We start from the raw sequence: 22162 nt of genomic DNA, 5'->3' as shown, positions 1-22162 counted from the left end.
TGGCGCAACTGCGCTAAGGCACAATTCTACAGTCCTCAGTTGGCTTAGAAACTGTGGACAGCATTGTTAAAAAGTCACACATGGATAAAAAAGTCGCACAAAAAGTCACAGAGGGGTACCATACAAAGTCGAGTACTGAAGAAATGTGATCAGAACCAGATTTATCCCAGGCCCTGCACCATGTAATAGATCTGGTGCAGGTACACAGTTTTCACCACATGAATTAAAGGGGTACTCAGCTGCTCAGCATTTGGAACAGACTATTCCAAACGCTGGAGCCAGGAGCTCGTGACATCTTAGCTCCGCCCCCTCACAATGTAACACCCCCTCCCCCTCAATGCAAGTCTATGGGAAGGGGCATGCCATCACGAGCTGACTCCAGTGTTCGGAACAGTGCAGCAGAATCCCATTAAAATCAATAGGACATTAAAATCAATTCTGACACGTGAACATGGCCTATCAGTTATAAAAACATAGGAGAGATACAATTTTACAATGGGGACCTACACAAAGACAGCTCTGATTCTAGGGCTGAAAGCTTCTGAAAAACTGATGTGTTTAGTTATTGATGGAAAAACGGGACGGGTCTAGATGGCTGTGTGAACGCAGCCTAAATTGAAGCAGTCTTCCACATTTTCTTATGTTGTGGCCTTTTGCAGAAATATAAAAAAATGGAAATGTTTCTCCATTAATCTGTACTCCGTACCCCATATTGAGAATGTGAAAATTGAATTTGACAATTTAGCTAATTTATGGAAAAATAACATTTTCCATAGACATAAGTATTCAGACCATTTGGTATACCACTTGACATTTTGCTCTGGGGTCTCCCATTTCTCTTGATCATCTGAGAGGTTTTTTTTTACCCCTTGATTGGTAAATCCAGACGACTGGACAGCATTTGGAAAGACAAAGGGGGAGATTTATCAAAACCTGTCCAGAGGAAAAGTGGCTGAGTTACTCATAGCAACCAATCAGATCACTTTCATTTTTGAAAAGGCCTCTGAAAAATGAAAGGAGCGATCTGATTGGTTGCTATGGGCAATTCAGCATCTTTTGCTCTGGACAGGTTTTGACAAATCTCCCCCAATGACCCTAAGCACACAGCCAAGGAGTAACACAGCAGGGACTTAGGGACAATATGAGGAGATTTATCAAAACCTGTGCAAAGGAAAAGTGGAGCAGTTGTCCATAGCAACCAACCAGATTGCTTCTTTCATTTTTCAGAGGCCTAGTTAAAAACAAAAGAAACAATCTGATTGGTTGCTATGGGCAACTACAACATTCTTCCTATACACAGGTTTTAATGAATCTTCCCAAATGTCCTTTAGTGGTCCAGCCAGAGCCCTGACTTGAACCCCAAAGGAACCTCTCTGGAGAGACCTGAAAATGGCTTCCACCGACGTTCCCATCCAACCTGCACTGCAGAGAAGAATGGCAGAAAATCCCTAAATCCAGGTTGGCAAACCTTGCGATGTCATCTCCAAGAAGACTGGAGTCTGGAATCACTGCCAAGGGTCTGAAAAGGGTAAAGGGTCTGAATACTTATGTCACTACAAGATTATAATTTTTTCTTTCCAATAAATCAGTAAAGATTTTTTAACATTCTGTTTTTACTTTGTCACTATGATGTATAGAGTCTAATGTGTAATTAAATAAAAAATATATTCAAATTTAATTTTTAGAGTAGATCCACTTCTACCTGAAAAGACTCAGCAGCTTAATACCATTGGGTTTTATCTTCTGGAGTCATGTTACAGGGACATACAGCAAACAGTTGTTATAAGATAAGAATATTAGCTCAGAGAAAAACGAATCGCCTTGCACCACAATGCTTAAAGGGGTACTCCGCTGCTCAGCGTTTGGAACAAACTGTTCCGAACGCTGAAGCCGGCGCCGGGAGCTCGTGACATCATAGCCCCACACCCTCATTACATCACGCCCCGCCCCCTCATTGCAAGTCTATGGGAGGGGTGTGACAATCGTCATGCCCCTCCCATAGACTTGCATTGAGAGGGCGGGGCGTGACATCATGAGGGGGCAGGGCTATGACATCACGAGCTCCCAGCTCCATTGTTCGGAACAGTTTGTTCCAAACGCTGAGCAGTGGAGTACCCCTTTAAAATCTAAGTATAGACAAGAACACATGATAGGTATATTGTATGTCTATGAATAAAGGAAAACTCACTTAAAGAGCAATCCCAGCGGACAGGACAATTTTCCTACTGGACAGTGTTGCAGAATTTAGTGTCCTGTCAAAAGATTACATTTTCAATATCCTGCCATAATTTATAATACTCAGCGAGCTACTTCCCAAGGGCCACTGGGATACACTGAAGGAAAGATTGGATCTGTTTTTCATTAACAAGTCTAAATGTAGAAAAAGGGTCAGTAAGAGGCCCAGGCATTCTGAGTCACTTACTCATAAGAAGCATATCCTGCTGTCCACGCTGACTAATCTCCATAACCGCTGAGCCCGGCAATGAGAAAATATGGTCTACATCACACGGTGGACGAGGGATCAGTAACATGAGTATAGGAAAAGGTACAGAAAATTAGTTTTGCAGTATAAGACGCATAGAGATGATAAATAAAAAGGTATTAAAATTATACTTTTCCTAAAATGTATGTACCATAATAGGTCTAAGATAGCAATTAGAGATGAGCGAACTTACAGTAAATTCGATTCGTCACGAACTTCTCGGCTCGGCAGTTGATGACTTTTCCTGCATAAATTAGTTCAGCTTTCCGATGCTCCGGTGGGCTGGAAAAGGTGGATACAGTCCTAGGAGACTCTTTCCTAGTAATGTATCCACCTTTTCCAGCCCACCGGAGCATCGGAAAGCTGAACTAATTTATGCAGGAAAAGTCATCAACTGCCGAGCCGAGAAGTTCATGACGAATCGAATTTACTGCAAGTTCGCTCATCTCTAGTGACTTTGTAATCCTTGTTTGGACCATTTCTGCAAGAGCTGCTCGTTTGGCTGTCCTGACTGTACAATCCTTTTAAGCCCAACCACAAGTGTTGAAGGATAATTGGGGTAAAATAAGACCATGACTAGAAAGGGATTCTCAGCAGGATTCTGGACACACTTTATTTTTCATTTTGTATCTCCATGGTGTTTTCAGTTGCCAACATAATACATTTTATAATATGTAAAATTAAGTTCCATGCGCAATGCCTAACCTTCTTTTATTGACAGAGGTTACTGTGAAAAAGAGGTGAGGAGCTGTCTAAACCCTGGGCTCTTGCCATGCTGGGGAATGCCCCCTGGGCACTTAAGCTTCATTTACATACTAGCTGAGTACCCGGCGTTGCCTGGTTTTTCCTTCCTAATCCTTGTTGGGGAGGAAAATCACAAAAACAAAAAAGGAGGAAGCTTTTGACTTCATATCCCATCCTCATATTGTTGTCATAGCCCGATCCATTTGTGATGAAGATATTGTAAGCTGAAAATAGAAGGGGATGTGGCCTTGTGGAACTGGCCTTGTTAAAAAGAAAAGGAGAAATCTGATTGTTGCTATGGATAACTCTTCCTCTGTACAGGTTTTGATAAATCTTCCCTATTGATAGATTTTATATATATTTACTAAAAAGCTTATACCTTAGCTCTGGAAAGGACAATGGAGATAAAGACAAACCCAGAATCCTTATGGGGAGTCCTATGTAGCCATCGCTTTATTTTAACTATTTAGATTCTGACAGGTCTGCTTTAAAGGGGTATTCCAGGAAAAAACTTTTTTTTTATATATCAACTGACTCCAGAAAGTTAAACAGATTTGAAAATTACTTATTTTAAAAATCTTGATCCTTTCAGTACTTATGAGCTTCTGAAATTAAGGTTGTTATTTTCTGTCTAAGTCCTCTCTGATGACACCTGTCCCGGGAAACGCCCAGATAAGAAGAGGTTTGCTATGGGGATTTGCTTCTAAACTTGGCGTTTCCAGAGACACGTGTCATCAGAGAGCACTTAGACAGAAAAGAACAACCTTAACTTCAGAAGCTCATAAGTACTGAAAGGATTAAGATTTTTTAATAGAAGTAATTTACAAATCTGTTTAACTTTCTGGAGCCAGTTGATCTATAAAAAAAAGTTTTTTCCTGGAATACCCCTTTAACCTATATTGGACTATAACATGAAACCTAATAAATCCTTTAAAGCTAAAAATAAATCTGTTTAATTTTAACTTTTGGGTTGAGAAAACCCGATTCAGGTGACTGTGCACAGTGCTTTTCTGCCTCCTGCTTCCTGTTTATTACATAGATACACTTTCCAGAATCACAAAAAAACATTTCTCAAGAACTGCAGATCTGGTCTAGGAGGCAGAGAGGGGGAGGGAGGGCGGTCATACAAGGCGTAGTTCAAGCAATGTTAACTTTTTTAGGTCACACTTCCAGATGTGAAAGGGGTGTTATATCTGTCCATATCCATTACATTATTTGGGCTTCCAGAATAATAATAATCTTTTAGTTATAGGACGCACCTATTCCCAGGCGTTGTACACTCAAATCTGTCCCTGTCACCATTGGGGTTCACAATGAATTTATATATTGGAGTGTGGGAAGAAACCAAAGCATTCAGAGGAAACCAACGCAAACACAGGAAGAACATACAAACTCGTTGCAGATGTTGTCCTTGGTGGGATTTAAACTTAGGATACCAGCGCTGCAAGGCATCAGTGCTAACCAAGGTGAAGCTTCACTTTTGGAGCCTGATTAAAGAGTACTCCGGTGGAAAAGTTTTTTCAAATCAAAAAGTTTAACAGATTTGTAAATAACTTCTATAAAAAAAAAATCTAAATCCTTCCAGTACTTAGCTGCTGTATACTACAGAGGAAGTTGAGTTGTTCCTTTCTGTCTGACCACAGTGCTCTTTGCTGACACCCCTATCCGTGTCAGAAACTGTCGGGAGCAGGAGAGGTTTGCTATGGGGATTTGCTCCTATTCTGGACAGTTCCTGACATGTACAGAGGTGTCAGCAGAGAGCACTGTGGTCAGACAGTACGAACAACTCAACTTCCCCTGTAGCATACAGCAGCTGATAAGTGCTGGAAGGATTAAGATTTTTTTAAATAGAAATATTTTACAAATCTGTTTAACTTTCTGGAATCAGTTGACCTGAAATTTTTTTTTCCCCACCGGAGTATCCCTATAAACATATGTTTAACCAGGTAAGGACGCAGGGCGTACGGGTACGCCCCCATTCCCGAGTCCTTAAGGACTTAGGGCATGCCTGTACGCCTTGATACTGCTAACTAGGTTTAAACCGTTCTCATGAGCGGAGAATGGGTTAAACCCTGTGGGTCCCATTTGCTACGGGCAGCCAGGACCCACAGCTAATGCTGAGCACTGCCGATGCCCGGCATTAACCCTTCTAAACTGGAAGTAAAACTATCCTGGCAGCTCAGCGGAGCTGATCGGGACTATCATGACAGAATCACAATGTCCCAATTAGCTTACTGGACGATGGGAGGGTCCTCACCTGCCTCCTCGTCGTCTGATCGGCGTTCTACTGCTCCATGCTTGCAGCAGAGCACCGGTAACACTGATCAATGCTATGCTATGGCATAGCATTGAACAGTGTATGCAATCAAAAGATTGCATGGTATAGCCTCCTGGGGGGGGGGGGGGGGGGGTTAATCATATGGACCTACAGAATAAAGATAAGGTGTCATTTTTACCGAAAAATGTACTGTGTAGAAATGGAAGCCCCCCAAAAGTTACAAGATGGCAATATTTCTTCAATTTTGTCGCACAATGATTTTTTTTTCTCATTTTGCTGTAGATTCTTGGGTAACATGACATGTCATTTTAAAGTAGAATTGGTGGCGCTAAAAATAAGCCATCATATGGATTTTTTAGGTGCAAAATTGAAAGAATTAGGATTTTTTTAAATGTAAGGAGGGAAAAAACAAAAGTGGAAAAACCTCAGGTCCTTAAGGGGTTAAAGAACTGCAAAACCTTCATACTGCAAAATGGGGGGTCCCTTAGATAGTGTGATGACTCGCTCTTGCAGACAGGTGCGGTTGCAGTATTGAGTTAAGGAGGCAGCGTTTTTAAATCAAAGTCCAGTGTTTTATTCACACTTGAGCATACAGCAAAACAGTCTTTAAACTTAGAACAAAGGAAAACATAAAGTCCACCTGTATTTCCTTGGTGTTTGTTCACACCTGAGTTCGTGACATGCGGCACTTACGCAAGACTTTTCCAAGCCTCCATCTAGGCTATTCAGCAGCTTCCACTCTAGGAGCAACCAGAGGGAAGAACTCCGCACACAGCTTTCTCTTACTCTGTGAGCTGCAAATAGCAAATCCCCCTCAGCTGGTGAAGCAGCCTAGCTTTAAGGCCAACAAAAGCGGCCTGGATTGTGGGGAATGACCCCCACCCTGCACTTGGTCATTCCCAGTATGAGTCGACCCGGATTGGCCTTCCAGCCATACTACAGTATTAGTGTCAGACGGCATCGCAGCACAGACACTGAATAATATCGGCTCTTACTTCACGAAAGGCAGAAGCCTTGGTGACACATAGCGTCCATCGACCACCATACCCTTCACCTTTTCACAATAGAAATGGATATCTCACTCCTGGTGCATGTATTAAAGGGGTATTCCGGGCAAAAATATTTTATCCCCTATCCAAAGGATAGGGGATAAGATGTCTGATCGCGGGGGGCCCGCTGCTGAGACCCCCCGCGATCTCCCTGCAGCACCCACATTCTATGCTGGTGCTGAATTTCCAGTTTCGGAAACCTCCGGGTTTCCGGGACTGGGCACGTGTCGGCTGTCATGCCCCCTCCCATAGACATGAATGGAGGGGTGTGGCGTGACGTCACCTCCCCCCGAAAACTCGGAGGTTTCTGAAACTGGAGATTCAGCACCGGCATAGAATGCGGGTGCTGCAGGGAGATCACGGGGGGGGGGGGGGGGGGGGGGGGGGGTCTCAGCAGCGGGCCCCATGCGATCAGACATCTTAAAATGTTTTTACCCGGAATACCCCTTTAACCTGTTAGCTATAGAATCTCAAGCAGGAGATATAAACAAATCAACCCTTATTACCAAACCCATCCAGAATGATATGTAAAGCCCATACATGGAGGGAACAACACTAGGTATCTGTCCCTAATATAATCTTCACTTCTAATATCCTCCAGGGTCTTTGCCCTTAAAACCTGTCAGAAGAACATATAGAAATTGAGACGCAGGCCTTTATAAAACAGTCAATAGTTGTTATTAGGTTTGCACTCTAATAAGCAAAAATAAGGGTTAAAAGTAATTCAAAAGCACTAGAAGAAAAGCAGCTAAGTATAGAAGTGAACAGGATGAAGGGGCGTGGGCAAAAAAAAAAAGAAGAGAAGCCAGGAGAGTAAGGTGGGTAAGGGGGGCTGGAAAGGAGGAGACAGGCGAGCATGCAGGAGGAGGCCCTGTTACTGGCAGGCTTCACTGACCTTCCTACAGAAACTGAAAGCAGTCACTACTCAGCTCTTTCAGGTTTCAAGCACATGGAATAAGCAGACAGCTGTCTGAGTAAGTGTGTCTGTTTACATATATGTGAGTGGGCTTAGTGTATGCAGGTTGTTTTTTCAGTTGACACATTTATAGGAATCAGAAGGTAACATTATGTTTATGGGTTATTCTGTATTATAGGACATTGATGCATTGAGAAAACCCCTGGGCCTAGCATCTATGCACATGTAGATTTTACTTCTGCAGATGAAGTAGAACAAGTTTTGACACAAAAAAAAGATAAAGGAATGTTATGTGAAGATAAAGGAATGTTATGTAGTCTTTATGGGGCTAGAACAAGGGTCAGGCAGGGGAGTAAGCCATATAGGATGTAGCTGTCCCACTGCCTAGGACAGTGTTTTCCAATCAGAGTGCCTCCAGCTGTTGCAAAACTACAACTCCCAGTATGCCCGGACAGCAATTAAATCAGAATACTGAGGTTTAAGTTTAGAAAAAACAACTCATACAGTTGCCATAACTAATTAACATCTTTTGTTTTAAAAGAACACAACAGAGTTCAATGATCCAAACTTGTTTTTTTTTATTGATAGTTTACAGTTCCCCCACATTAGGTTGTAGTTCCCCCACATTAGATTGGCAGCACAGTTCTCCCACATTAGGCTGGCAGTATAAATCCCCCACATTAGGCTGGCAGTATAAATCTCCCACATTAGGCTGGCAGTATAAGTCCCCCCACATTAAGTGCAGTATAGTCTCCCACATTATGGTGGCAGTATAAATCCCCCACATTAGGTTGTAGTTCCCCCCACATTAGGTGCAGTATAGTTCCCTTCACATTAGGTGCAGTATAGTTCCCCCACATTAGGTTGGCAGTATAGTTCCCCCCACATTAGGTGCAGTATAGCTCCCCACATTAGGTGCAGTATAGGTCCCCCACATTAGGTTGTAGTTCCCCCCACATTAGGTGCAGTATAGTTCCCCCACATTAGGTGCAGTATAGTCCCCGCACATTAGGTTGTAGTTCCCCCACATTAGGTGCAGTATAGTTCCCCCACATTAGGTTGGCAGTATAGTTTCCCCACATTAGGTTCAGTACAGTTCCCCCACATTAGGTTGGCAGTATAGCTCCCCACTTTAGGTGCAGTATAGCTCCCCACATTAGGTGCAGTATAACTCCCCACATTAGGTGCAGTATAGTTCCCCCACATTAGGTGCAGTATAGTTCCCCCACATTAGGTGCAGTATAGTTCCCCCACATTAGGTGCAGTATAGTTCCCCCACATTAGGTACAGTATAGTTCCCCCACATTAGGTGCAGTATAGTTCCGTGCGTGCGCTACCTCCCTGCGGCCCCTGCATTTTTAAAGTTAACGCGGGGCCGCAGAAAGGTAACCAGGGACATCCTTGTGTCTCGAAAAGATCTTTCGGGACACAGGGATGTCCCGAATGGGCTGATGGCAAACTATGGCCACGTGCCCACAGAGGGGGCTTGGCGTGCCACCTGTTGCATGCGTGCCATAGGTTCGCCATCACTCGCCTAGGACAATGAACCCTAAGCAGTGGCTCTTCATTTGTTTCAAAACTACAGCTCCCATCATGCATTGACAACTGCAGGCGTAAGAGAACACAGCTTGGGGGCTGGCAATTTTATGGATCACTATGACTAATATTTCTTTGGGTATTGTAACTGGTATTCTTAAAGGGTAACTGGGCTGAAAGTACATTGACACTTGAAGAGTTGCATTGCGCCTGGTAAACTTTGACCGCCATTAAATCTATGTGCTGTGTATTGACAACTGTACATTATAACCTATGAAATAAGGCATGGTGCCTTGTTGGTAAAGACCCTTTTACATGGGTCAGTTATCGGCTAAATAAGCATTAATAGAAATGCTTGTTCCCAATAATCGGCCTGTGTAAAAGCCAGCAAACTGTTTGTCCAGTGGCTAGTTGGATCTTTTGTGTGGGCTTATAAATCATCGGGGAATATTGGGGAACATCAGGGAAATTGTGGGTACCAATTTCATTGATGAATTTGCAATGTGACTTTTCTATTAGGGTGGAAATGCTATTTAAAGGGTTGCTCTGCTTTGGACAATTTCTACTTGATAGAAGGTCCCTTGACAATAAGATAATCACAAAGGGGAAGATTTATCAAAACCCGTCCAGAGGAAAAGTTGCTGAGTTGCCCATAGCAACCAATCAGATCGCTTCTTTCATTTTTCAGAGGCCCTTTAAAAAAAAAAACAAAAAAAAAAAAAACGAAGCAATCTGATTGGTTGCTATGGGCATTTAGTCAACTTTTCCTCTGGACAGGTTTTCATAAATCTCCCCCAAAGTGTCTGTGGTGACCAATGGTGATGGCGGGACCACGGGGTGTAGGTGGATGGGGCAAGATGGTATTAACCCCAGGGCTAAGGTGTTATTAACCCCTAATGTTCGTGATGCCAGAGTGGTTTTTGGGTACCAGAAACACATGAACAGTATCTCCGTTATTCCAATGGCTAGGTAGTGAATGGAGAGTCCACAACCAGGTATGGTTTATCGGAGGCCTTACTGAGTTTAGACAGATGGAATTTTATTCACAGCTAGGCCAGATTCCCAGAGAGGTAGCCAGGAACACAGAAGGACCTCGCAGCTTGCTGGGACCAATTAGACTGGTAATAGACTTTAGATAATTATCCTGAGGTTTGACTATGTGCAGGACTTGACTACTTGTAGTGACAGCAGACATAGACTTTTGACTTACTGGAATGAGGACTCAACCTGACAGGGCCTAAGTGTAGTACAGAACCATGTTGTCAGGATCCGGAGTGGTATGCGGGTTAGACACAGGTAGTGGATCCTCTATGTCAGTGAGGTGATGGCGTGGGCCGTACCAGGGGAACGGAATCTAAGGGGTTACTGGTTTTCACCAGAGCCTGCCGCAAAGCGGGATGGACTTGCAGCGGCAGGTAACCCCCAGGTCTTTCCACCCAATAGCGACTCAACCTCACTGACTGCTGAGTCAGGCGCAGTACAGAAGGACTAGGCAAAAGGCAAGGTCAGACGTAGCAGAAGGTCAGGACAGGCAGCAATGGTTCGTAGTCAAGGGCAACGGCAAGGGTCTGGATACACAGGCAAAGGACACATGGGAAAGCTTTCACTGGCACAAGGCAACAAGATTCGGCAGGGACAGGAAGGGAAAGTGGGTTAATATAGTGTAGGGACGTGATTGCACTGATTGGGCCAAGCACCAATTAGTGGCGCACGGACCCTTTAAATTTCAGAGAGCCGGCGCGCGCGCGTCCTAGAGAGCGGGGCCGCGCGTGCCGGGACGGGACAGAAGGAGGACGGGGCAGGTGAGTGACATGGGGCGCGATGCCTCGGATCGCGTCCCCTCCGGTGATACGGGAGCAGCGCTCGCTGTCAGCGGTGCCGACCGGAGCGCTGCATGTGGAGGCACGCCGCGAGCGCTCCGGGTCCCGCTGCCTCCCCGGAGCGCTCGCGCCGTGCCTCCACATGCAGCGCTCCGGTCGGCACCGCTGACCGCGAGAGCTGCTCCCGTGTCACCGGAAGGGACGCGATTCGAGGCACGGGACGTGCCCGCCCTCGGATCGCGCCCCATGTCACTCACCAGCCCCGTCCTCCTTCTGTCCCGTCCCGGCGCGCGCGGCCACGCTCTCTAGGGCGCGCGCGCCGGTTCTCTGAAATGACACATGTTCTGTACTGGGACATTACATGCCCACCTGCTATTACAGTCAGTGATCAGCTGTAATCTTTGAGGAACTTGCCAGCAGGTCTTCAATCCTTCCACTGCACCGCCACAGGTGAAATTAAACATTACACATAATCCATTCACTGGGTTGTCTGTGTAAGGCAAAACTAGACGGGTCCTCCAGAGGCAGACATATAAAACCTTTGCTTGTTTCATACTGTGATATGCAAAGCAGCTCACAATTTCCATATGTCAGGAGACCCATTACACCGAGGAGACACACCACTACTCTAGTCTAGTCTAGTCAACCTCTGATGAAAAAGAATTCCATTCAGGATATGTGTTTGGCAACTAAATGGGCATGTCAAGCGAGAAAATAGCTTCGGTGTCAAGCAGGAGCATATATATAGAGGAGAGGGAGCACTATAGCGAAGAATACATTAGTGCAGGTTAATACCGTACGACCACATCTCTCACGATATGGGACAGGAGGACTTGGTTCTTGTTAGCCCTGTCTCCTTATGAGTATTGTGCTTGCGGATTCCCGCAAAAGTTCTGATGCTCACTAGTATAAGGAATGCTGTCAACCTGGTCTTAGCACTCCCTCATACAGGGGCCCCAAAACAGATGCAAGTCTGTATGTCTTTGCTGTCAAAAAGATGCTGGGAAGAGATGTAAAGTAGTAATAGCCACATACACAAGTGAAGATGTGACCTTCAATCCAGATTTATTTCTTATACAGATCAAGCAATATCTTACTTCTCTTCAAATTATTAGTAAATGTTTGGTCATTTTAGGAATAAAGAGAAGTACAAGTTAAAGAGTACTATAAATGGAGAAGTGAGGGCATCTTGGGCCATGTGCTCCGGATTATGGTGTTGCAGCAATGACATGAGGAAACGAAAATCCACTTTTCTTTTTTCTAAACCAGCCTGGCCAGCCTTACCCGTCCAATCCTATCATATTACTGACAATGTTTTATGCGTAACAAAGGAAAATGCTTGAATCAGCAATAGGTATGCTTGCTAACAGAAATTATAACGTTGAAGAGGAAGATGATGTTCGCTTTTAGAATAAGTTTGTCTTTGGATTTACTTGGATTTATAAAACTATGAACAAAATAACATTAATGCTAATGCAGAAATATAGAATCACGTGCCCTCCCCTTTAGGCTAAGCCAGAAGTGTATTGAAAAGGAATAGGGCATATAAAGAAAGGACTTACACTTCTCCTCCCTTATGGATCCACTTCTGACTTTGGCTCAAAAACTGCAGTGGTAGTATTCCAAAAACTGCCAGAAAAACCCAAGTGGAAACTTAGCCTTATACACGTATACCTCTTCTCTTCACTTCCTTGGTTGAACTTGATGGACATGTGTCTTTTTTCCAACCCTACTTACTATGTAACTGTAGACGGTAAAGAACCTTTGTTTTGTTTAGACGTGAAACAAAGATTCGTGGTGTTGGTTGGTAATGTAAGCCAAGATGGTTGTTTCTTTTTTAACCAACTCATCTTAGGATTCCCTACTTGTCTCCATTTCCATATAAAGTGTATTGTGTCTGACTACAAGTGGTTATATCTGGACTCCTCTTGTATTGTAAAGATGTGAATGGACATTAGATAATCCTAGACTAGTACACTGTCGAGTGTAGAAATGCTTTGTTGTCTATAGGAATGCTGCATGTCTCATACTGTCATATGTCTTCAGGCTAAAGAGAAAACAACATGGCCATAGACTGCCACGAAGGTCAATCCCCAGTCTCCACCAAGACCCCTGTGCACCCCCACAAGCTCATAAAGTCTATTGAGTCAGTAGAAAAAATAAAGGTTGAAGGAATACCTGAAGTTCTTCTCCAGAATAAAGATGGACACTGGGCCAAACTGCTGCTGCAGGGAACAGCCACAGAGACCAAAGAGAGCTCGGCCCTGGGAATCTCCATCATAGCACAACCAGAATGTAAGAGCTTGTCTTCTTATATTGCATTTATTTGTCACAATCCTGTGTTGTTGGTGGGATAAAATCTTTTTAACCATGTCAAACCTCTTCAGTCAACCCATCCCTTATATATATCCTTATTAACAAATGTTCTATATCCCATTCTAGGTGAGAATAATCAGGAGATCTGCCCAACATCCCCTGAAGGTCCCCTGTACATCACAGATTCCAAGCAGTACAGGTAACTCACCTATCCTGGTCATTTTACTTTCCTTTTCTACTTACCTGTAGTTGCAGTTTTCACAGATATAACAATTTTTTGATATAGATAAATAATGTTATTATAAATGCTATCTGCAACCTTCGTATCACGATGATGCCCTTGGCACTGGTGTTGCTTTACACTTTTTTAGAATAAAGATGGCTGCTCTCACAGACATCATCATGTTCCCCTTTTTCTTTCTCGCAGTTTCACGGAAAGCAATGAGCATATCCCAAATAACGTGGTTAATGCGACTGAAGGCAAATTGGCGCAACCACCGCGATTCCCAAAAAGCAAGAAAAAGAGGCGGAAAAGGAACGCTAAGAATAACAGCGCCACATCAGCCAAAAGAAGCCAGACAATGCCAGAACAGGAGACACGCACACCAATACCTGTCCAGGTAATGTCAGATAGGCCTAAACACATTAGAGCGCTGCCAGTCATAACAGAAAAAAGGGGAGAGAAACACAACTCTGCCCAATACCCAGTATAGATGTGCTCCAAGGACAAAGCGGCATCCAATGATGTGTTGAAGAGCTCGGACTATAGAGCAGGCCAGATCCTGTAAGTACACCAAGATCAGGAACCAAAATGGTTTTCAGCTCCCAAACACACAAGATACCTGGTAAAAGATTAAAATTTCTTTCTTTATTCGATATGCATGAAAGGTTAAAGGGGTATTCCAGGAAAAAACTTTTTTATATATATATCAACTGGCTCCAGAAAGTTAAACAGATTTGTAAATTACTTCTATAAAAAAAATCTTAATCCTTTCAGCACTTATGAGCTTCTGAAGTTAAGATTGTTCTTTTCTGTCTAAGTGCTCTCTGATGACACGTGTCTCGGGAACCGCCCAGTTTAGAAGCAAATCCCCATAGCAAACTTCTTCTAAACTGGGCGTTTCCCGAGACACGTGTCATCAGAGAGCACTTAGACAGAAAAGAACAACCTTAACTTCAGAAGCTCATAAGTACTGAAAGGATTAAGATTTTTTAATAGAAGTAATTTACAAATCTGTTTAACTTTCTGGAGCCAGTTGATATATAAAAAAACGTTTTTTCCTGGAATACCCCTTTAAGAGACATCTGCAGTATAAAGACACTTTCGTGTCGTCTACTGTGCAGATCGCATGTCGTCGACTGTGCAGGAGATCGCATGTCGTCAATTGTGAAGGAGATCGCGGGGGGTCCCAGCGTTCGGACCCCCGCAATCAGACACTTATCCTCTATCCTGTGGATAGGGGATAATTGTCTTTACACTGCAGATGTCCTTTTAAAATAAGGACAAACATTTTTTATGTAAAACAGAAGCAAATGCTGACGCGTTTCGAGCTATGTGCTGCTCGTAGTCATGGGCATGACTAACAGCTGTATATAGCTCAAAACGAGTCATCATTTTTTGTCATTATCTTACTTTTTCATGCATACTGAATAAAGAAAGAAACGTTAAGCTGTTACCAGGAATATCAGGTTTTTTCCTTGATCTTGGTGAACGGCCAGCCATGTCTGGATGTATATAGGAGGCACCAGGTCTTATAGCTGTCCGACCACTGAATCCAGTCTGAAACAAGAACTTCATCTTATGCTGAGCAGGTGCAGTTATAATCTGCTTGTATTTGCCATACTTTTTTCTCTAAACCTATTGTATGCATTAGTTGTGTCTCCCCTCTGTTGACTGGGTATGTTGACACATGCTGTATATTCTGCAGATTTTATGCTGGTTAATCAGTGATAAAATCTGCAGCATATTTAGTACATGTGAACATACCTTTAAAATGGAATGTAAAAAGTAGATGAGCTGCGACTGCAAAGAGCCCATGAGCGAAACTTCTGCCAATTGATATCATACTGAAAATTCTGGGACGCTAGAAAGCCAGCGGAATACTGCATTATTTACATTAATAAAAACTTTAACTTATCTATACATTACCCTTCTTTTGAAGAGGTTGATTTTAAAGGGGTACTCCGGTGGAAATTTTTTATTTTTTTTAAAATCAAATGGTGCCAGAAAGTTAAACAGATTTGTAAATGACTTCTATTTAAAAATCTTAATCCTTTCAGTACTTATTAGCTGCTGAATACTACCGAGGAAATTATTTTCTTTTTGGAACACAGAGCTCTCTGCTGACATCACGAGTACAGTGCTCTCTGCTGACCTCTGCTGTCCATTTTAGGAACTGTCCAGAGTAGGAGAAAATCCCCATAGCAAACATATGCTGCTTTGGACAGTTCCTAAAATGGATAGAGATGTCAACAGAGAGCACTGCGCTCGTGATGTCAGCAGAGAGCACTGTGTTCCAAAAAGAAAATAATTTCCTCTGTAGTATTCAGCAGCTAATAAGTACTGGAAGGATTAAGATTTTTTAATAGTAATAGTAAAGTAATTTACAAATCTGTAACTTTCTGGCACCAGTTGATTTAAAAAAAAAAAAAAGTTTTCCACCGGAGTACCCCTTTCCCCTTTAAGAAAAAGGAGCTATGCCAACTTCCAGCCGACTCCGCAAAAGGGAAGTTTTCATCAGAAATGTAGTATTACATGCTCCCATTGAAATGATTTATAATGCCTATGTGCTAGTGTTTCCGAACTGGTGTGCCTCCAGCTGTTGTAAAACTACAACTCCCAGTCTATCCGAGCACGCTGGGAGTTGAAGTGTTGCAACAGCTGGAGGCACACCAGTTGGGAAACACTGCTATATGCCCTAACAGGATGTACTGAAAGGGGTTGTAGCATAACTCCTAATAAACTCTTTTCAATCAATGTCCCTGGCTTGGTGGAAAAGCTTATTCACACATTTATATGAAATATATATATCATTGTATTTTAGGAATGCAGAACTTCTCATGATAAACTTTTTAAACTGGTTTTCGTATTTGCTATAGGATGAAGAATCAAAACAGTGGCATTCAAATGATCTCCAGAATTACTTCTCAAATCAACAATCCTGTAAAAACATTCAATACTCACCTCCTACCTCACAGCCATACACTGATGACCAGAAAGCCCTCAACAAGCTCATCAGTCTGTCCCAGTGCATTTGCCACGTGGCTGTTGGGAAGCTTCAGCCATCAACCAATCTATCAGGTGTTCTACCATCAGGAGATGGATTCTTAGAAAATATTACCGCCTTCGGACTTAATGCTTATCAAGAAAAATATACCTCACTATGGGGTTCTTCCGAGCTTACCGACTGCTTTAGAGACTTAAATTCCCAATCTGTGGAAGAGGGGGTATTGTACGCTCTTAAGGATTCCGTGAGCTATGGAGAACCGCAAAACTTGTGCACGCTAGCCAAATCCTGGAAGAAAAGTGATGACGATGAACATGAGATCAATGAAGGCATCCTACTGAATGAGGTATGACAATATATTGGACTCAACTTTATATTAGAAACATATTTATGATGACTCGACGAGACCAAATACAAAGAGAACACATTTTTGGCAATACAAGTAGGCCGCAAATGTAAAGCTGATTCATTTCCTCATCTATCTTTATGGTTGGTGGTTGCAGCTCTACAGTGATCCCTCAACTTACAATGGCCTCAACATACGGCACAATCGTTTCAACATACAATGGTCTTTTCTAGGCCATTGTAACTTGAAACTAGACTCAACATACAATGGTACAGACAGTCCAGATCTGGAGGAACTGACCAATTAAAATGGGCATTCACTGGTAAATCACCTCTATTACTGAAGTGCATGCACTGACTGGCTGTCTGGTAGCGCCCCCTACAGTACAGGGAGGAACTACAAGTTCTGTACTACTCCTTACCTGTGCCAGGGTTAGCTGCTCCTTTTGGACACCAAGTAAGGGTGGCTCCATTTGGGACACTGTGTGTACTGTATAGGACCCTGAAGAAGCTCCTGTCCTCTACATAAACCATTGTTTCCCAACCAGGGTGCCTCCAGCTGTTGCAAAACTACAACTACCAGCATGCCCGGACAGCCAACGGCTGTCCGGGCATGCTGGGAGTTGAAGTTTTGCAACAGCTGGAGGCACCCTGGTTGGGAAACACTGACATAGACAGTGATTTACAGCTCCCAGCAGATCTTTCTTACTTTTATATATAAGGATTTGCTTTATGTATATTAGTTATCTACTTATTTCTCTTTAATCCTCACTTTTTCCTATTTTTGGATGACATTTTGGGGCTTCAGAACCAATTACCAGGTTTCCATAGAGTTCTGGTCTCAACATACAATGGTTTCAACATACAATGGTCGTCCTGGAACCAATTAATATTGTAACTTGAGGGACCACTGTATTTCTCTGATACAAAGTTCCATGTGTCCTGCTGAAAGGAAATCTGTCATCAGTATCACCTGCACTAACCTGTCATACAGCCTTGATCAAAATGATACTTACCGCATCTTGATCCGTTCCTCCGTTCTGCCGTAATTTTTCTTTTTCTGTATATGCAAATAGTTGCATGGGGCACCGGCAGAGCTACGAACCCTGCTCCGGGCACTGTGATGTCATCTTCGCGGGGTGGGTGCTCCGCCTGGCTCCTCCATCTTCATAATCCCCCTCCCTGCTCACTCGGTGTACGTTACTGTTTGGCGCATGCCCCGCTCCTTGGGTACACCCGGAAGCGGTGTACGGTTGAGCTTGATTCCAGAGTCCTTGCGTGCAGTGAGGGGAATTATGAAGATGGAGGAGTCGGGCGGAGCACCCACCCCGCGAAGATGACATCACAGTGCCGGAGCAGGGTTCGTAGCTCCTCCAATGCCCCAAGCAACTAATTTGCATATACAGAAAAAGAAGAATTACGGCAGAACGGAGTGACGGATCAAGATGCGGTATCATTTTATGTATCAAGCTTCTGTATTTGGCTTACAAATCCCTCTATTCTGCTGTTCATTCATCCTGACATCCACTGCTCAGGAAAGGGCGTGTCTGAGGCAAGCACTGAGCCCGCACTCACCATGCATTCACTTCCTCCCTGAGTCTGCTGTGCTGGGACTCTTCATACAATCACTGCAGGCTGTTCTGTAATCCTCTCCTCTCTGTTTTGAGACAGGACAGGAGTGAGAACAGAGGAGTTCTATTCCCGCCCTCACTTGGAATTTGTCCCTACCTGCGCTTTAGCTGATGATTGCAGCAGGACAGGATCGCATTATGGGGACCCCTAGTGTTTTTTGTTTTTTTTAAGCCACAATTTTTATTCAAAGGAGATAAATTATTTTATGAAGTATATCAGGAAGGTTAATGTTTTTCTAGTATGAACAACATATAAGTTTTTGATTCTGACAGTGTTTATTTAAATTACCCAACTCTGGCTGTCAGATTTCTATCTTTTATGATTATATGGGGGATCTTTGTATCATCTTCAGCAAAGGAACGCATATCAAAGTCAGTTAATGTGTTATTTTTAGGAAGTAAAATGTGTCTGTATAAACAGTATATGTAGAATATAATTATTCACAGCTAACAGGATTTTTTATAAAACTTCTCTTTAGAAACTTAGAATGATAGATTATGAGTACAAAGATGGCATTCACTATACAAAAAGTAAAGAAGTGCTGGGCAGAGGAGGCTTTGGAGATGTGCACTTAGGAACAGACAACAGAACTGGACTTACGTTTGCAGCCAAAACAGTAAGTGTGATTTTTGCATAAATGTCCTAAATGTTATAGGTCCGTGTATATTTCTGGAGTTGTCTATTAACCGCAAGTGTGAGGGATAAACAGGCTGTCCTAGCCGACATCACCTGTCCACATGCCCCATTAGTGCCCGCTCTCCAGAGAGAAGCCTGGGATGGAGACAGCCATCACACCCCCTCCCATAGACTTGCATTGAGGGAGCAAGGCATGACATCATGAGGGGACGGGGCTATGACGTCACGAGCTCCCGGTGCCGGCTCCAGCGTTCGGAACAGTTTGTTCCAAACCCTGAGCAGCGGAGTACCCCTTTAAAGATGCTTTATTCCTGGTCAGGAATTGGGTAATAAGCTTGTACTGGAAGAGGTTAAAGGGGTTATCCAGGAAAAAACTTTTTTTTTATATCAACTGGCTCCAGAAAGTTAAACAGATTTGTAAATTAGTTCTTGTTGTTTTCTGCCTGGCAACGGTGCTCTCTGCTGACATCTCTGCTTGTCTCGGGAACTGCACAGAGTAGAAGAGGTTTGCTATGGGGATTTGCTTCTAAACTGGGTGGTTCCTGAGACACGTGTCATCAGAGAGCCCTTAGACAGAAAAGAACAACTCAACTTTAGCAGCTCATAAGTACTGAAAGGATTAAGATTTTTTAATAGAAGTAATTTACAAATCTGTTTAACTTTCTGGAGCCAGTTGATATATAAAAAAAGTTTTTTCCTGGATAACCCCTTTAATCGAAGCCTCCACACATTTTTGCAAATCAAAAAGTGTGCAGAACTCATACCACAACAATGTTACTCAGCATTAAAATCAGGGGCACCTACATGTGGTGTAAATACTTTCTTTCTTAGGTGAAACAGCAGATTGAAATAAGTTCAATCAACTTCACTTCCTCAACGTCCAGTTTTTATTTCTCCATCTTTCTTTTTTAAGGTAAATATCAGCAAATTTCGACCTGAGGAGCTGACATGTCATCTGGCTGTCAATTCGGAAAAAATAATCCCAGTGTATGGGGCAGTCCGAGAAGGACCCTGGATCACTGTGTTTATGAAGCCCATGGATGGTAAGGTTCATGACTAGTTCTGATCAGATTGACCTAAATGCAATTTTATCACCCAGAATTTTACCAGAAAATGGTAGAGTACGGTACAACCATTACAAGGGCAGCAGAGTTACATCATGTGTTTATACTGTAACTGCTGAAGTATACCCAGCTGTAGAGACCTTCTCAGTGCTTTTAGATCCTCGTGTACATTACATTTTTTAAGGGGCAAGCATCATGTAAAAAAATGTATCCCCTATCTGAAGGATAGGGGATAAGTTTTAGATTGCCGGGGTCCAAGTGCTGGGCCCCCCTGCGATCTCCTGTTTAGAGCCCTGGCTCTCCTTTACAGCGGCACGTCATGACCCCCGCCCGAAGCGGAGGCCGCCACGCCCCCTCCATATAGCTCAATGAGGGGGTCATGACGTGCCACTGTAGAGGAGAGCCAGAGCTCTAAACAGGACATCGTAGAGGACCCCAGTGCTCAGACCCCCCGCAATCTAAAACTTATCCCCTATCCTGCGGATTGGGGATAAGTTTTTCATACATAATACTTGTCCTTTAACCTTTTCCTTCAAAGCTTAGTAAGTTGTTCTGCAGTTCTTTCCTTCATTCTAATTCACCAACAGGCAGTTGTTATAATTTGCTGTTCTGTGACAGATACAGTGAAGCTGCAGACCGGTCACGGCCACTATGTCTACAAGTTTGTAAGCTCACATAATACTCTAAAACTTTAAATTAGAGACTGAGGTGCATATGCTTGCTAAATAAAGAATTTTAAGTAAATCACTAGAAGTATTCTAGTTGTCCAGACACATATAATCTTTAAAAAAAAATAAAAAAATAAAAAGTAATACTCAACTTTCTGATCCCCTGCTGCTCCCATTTAAAGCTAAGTCAAAAATTTTCTATTTAGCTTTAAAGGGGTACTCCCGTGCACACTGGATTTATGTAGAGGACATCTCAGGCTGCCTGTGCACTTACTAAAGAAATTCTGTGCCAGATCAGAGTTGGCACAGATAGTAGTTACAGTTTACGCCTGTATGCAGACACAATAAAGCAATGCATTTAATCACTAAGCAGTCTTTAAAGGGGTACTACTGTGGAAAACTTTTTTTTTTTTTTTTAATCAACTGGTGCCAGAAAGTTAAACAGATTTGTAAATGACTTCTATTAAAAAAAATCTTAATCTTTCCAGTACTTTTTAGGGTCTGTATACTACAGAGGAAAATGGTTTTCTTTTTGGAACACAGAGCTCTCTGCTGACATCATGACCACAGTGCCCTCTGCTGACATCTCTGTCCATTTTAAGAACTGTCCAGAGTAGGAGAAAATACCCATAGCAAACATATCCTCTGTAGTATACAGACCCTAAAAAGTACTGGAAAGATTAAGATTTTTTAATAGAAGTCATTTACAAATCTGTTTAACTTTCTGGCACCAGTTGATAAAAAAAAAAAAAAAAGTTTTCCACAGTAGTTCCCCTTTAAAGACTGCTTAGTGATTAAATGCATTGCTTTATTGTGTCTGCATACAGGCGTAAACTGTAACTACCATCTGTGCCAACGCCGATCTGGCACAGAATTTCTTTAGTAAGTGCACAGGCAGCCTGAGATGTCCTCTACATAAATCCAGTGTGCCCATGCACTGGGGGTGGGGGAAATTTTAAAAAACTGGTGTGTGAGATAAATTCCAACATAGTTTTAATTTTGAATTCCTTATTCTGGCTGCTCTGTATTGTATAAGCAAAAAACAACAGCTACTCAAGTGTAAGTAGTTTCGCTTCGACCTATGAACCAGACATAGATAAACACTCGGTATCTGGCTTATTATGTTTTATTTGCCAGGAGACTGAGTCATACACACTCGGGTCAGCTTTTTAAAGGGACATCATCAAAAAGTGGCAACATTTTTCTATATAATTCTTTTTTTTTTTTTTTTTAAATAAAACAAGTGTATTTATTGCTATCTTTGGCCACATGTGGCCATGCAAAACTAAATGACAAATTACGGCTACAAGTGTTGACACCTAATTGTTATTGGCTTGACCCCTAAATGTACAAAAATCCAGTTTATGACAAAAGTGTACCAGTCTCTCAGACATGTAAAAAGTTCCTATAAAAAGTCACGCTTAGACCCTGACCAATCACTAAAATGAG

At 42.8% G+C, this 22162-nt stretch overlaps 1 protein-coding gene across 1 annotated transcript in view; it reads left to right on the top strand.

Annotated features, from left to right (window-relative positions):
- Positions 1 to 22162, top strand: part of MAP3K14 (mitogen-activated protein kinase kinase kinase 14) — a 38852-nt gene that overhangs the window by 4915 nt on the left and 11775 nt on the right. Inside the window, exons 2-7 of the mRNA XM_056548862.1 lie at positions 12872 to 13120; positions 13268 to 13340; positions 13569 to 13761; positions 16241 to 16714; positions 18824 to 18961; positions 19895 to 20024. Coding sequence (XP_056404837.1) covers positions 12889 to 13120; positions 13268 to 13340; positions 13569 to 13761; positions 16241 to 16714; positions 18824 to 18961; positions 19895 to 20024 — 1240 coding nt within the window. The 5' untranslated portion in view covers positions 12872 to 12888. The remainder of the gene's footprint in view (positions 1 to 12871; positions 13121 to 13267; positions 13341 to 13568; positions 13762 to 16240; positions 16715 to 18823; positions 18962 to 19894; positions 20025 to 22162) is intronic.

Source organism: Hyla sarda, chromosome 12, assembly GCF_029499605.1.
Source record: "Hyla sarda isolate aHylSar1 chromosome 12, aHylSar1.hap1, whole genome shotgun sequence".
Classification (NCBI taxonomy): Eukaryota; Metazoa; Chordata; class Amphibia; order Anura; family Hylidae; genus Hyla; species Hyla sarda.
This window is presented reverse-complemented; position numbering and strand designations above follow the sequence as displayed.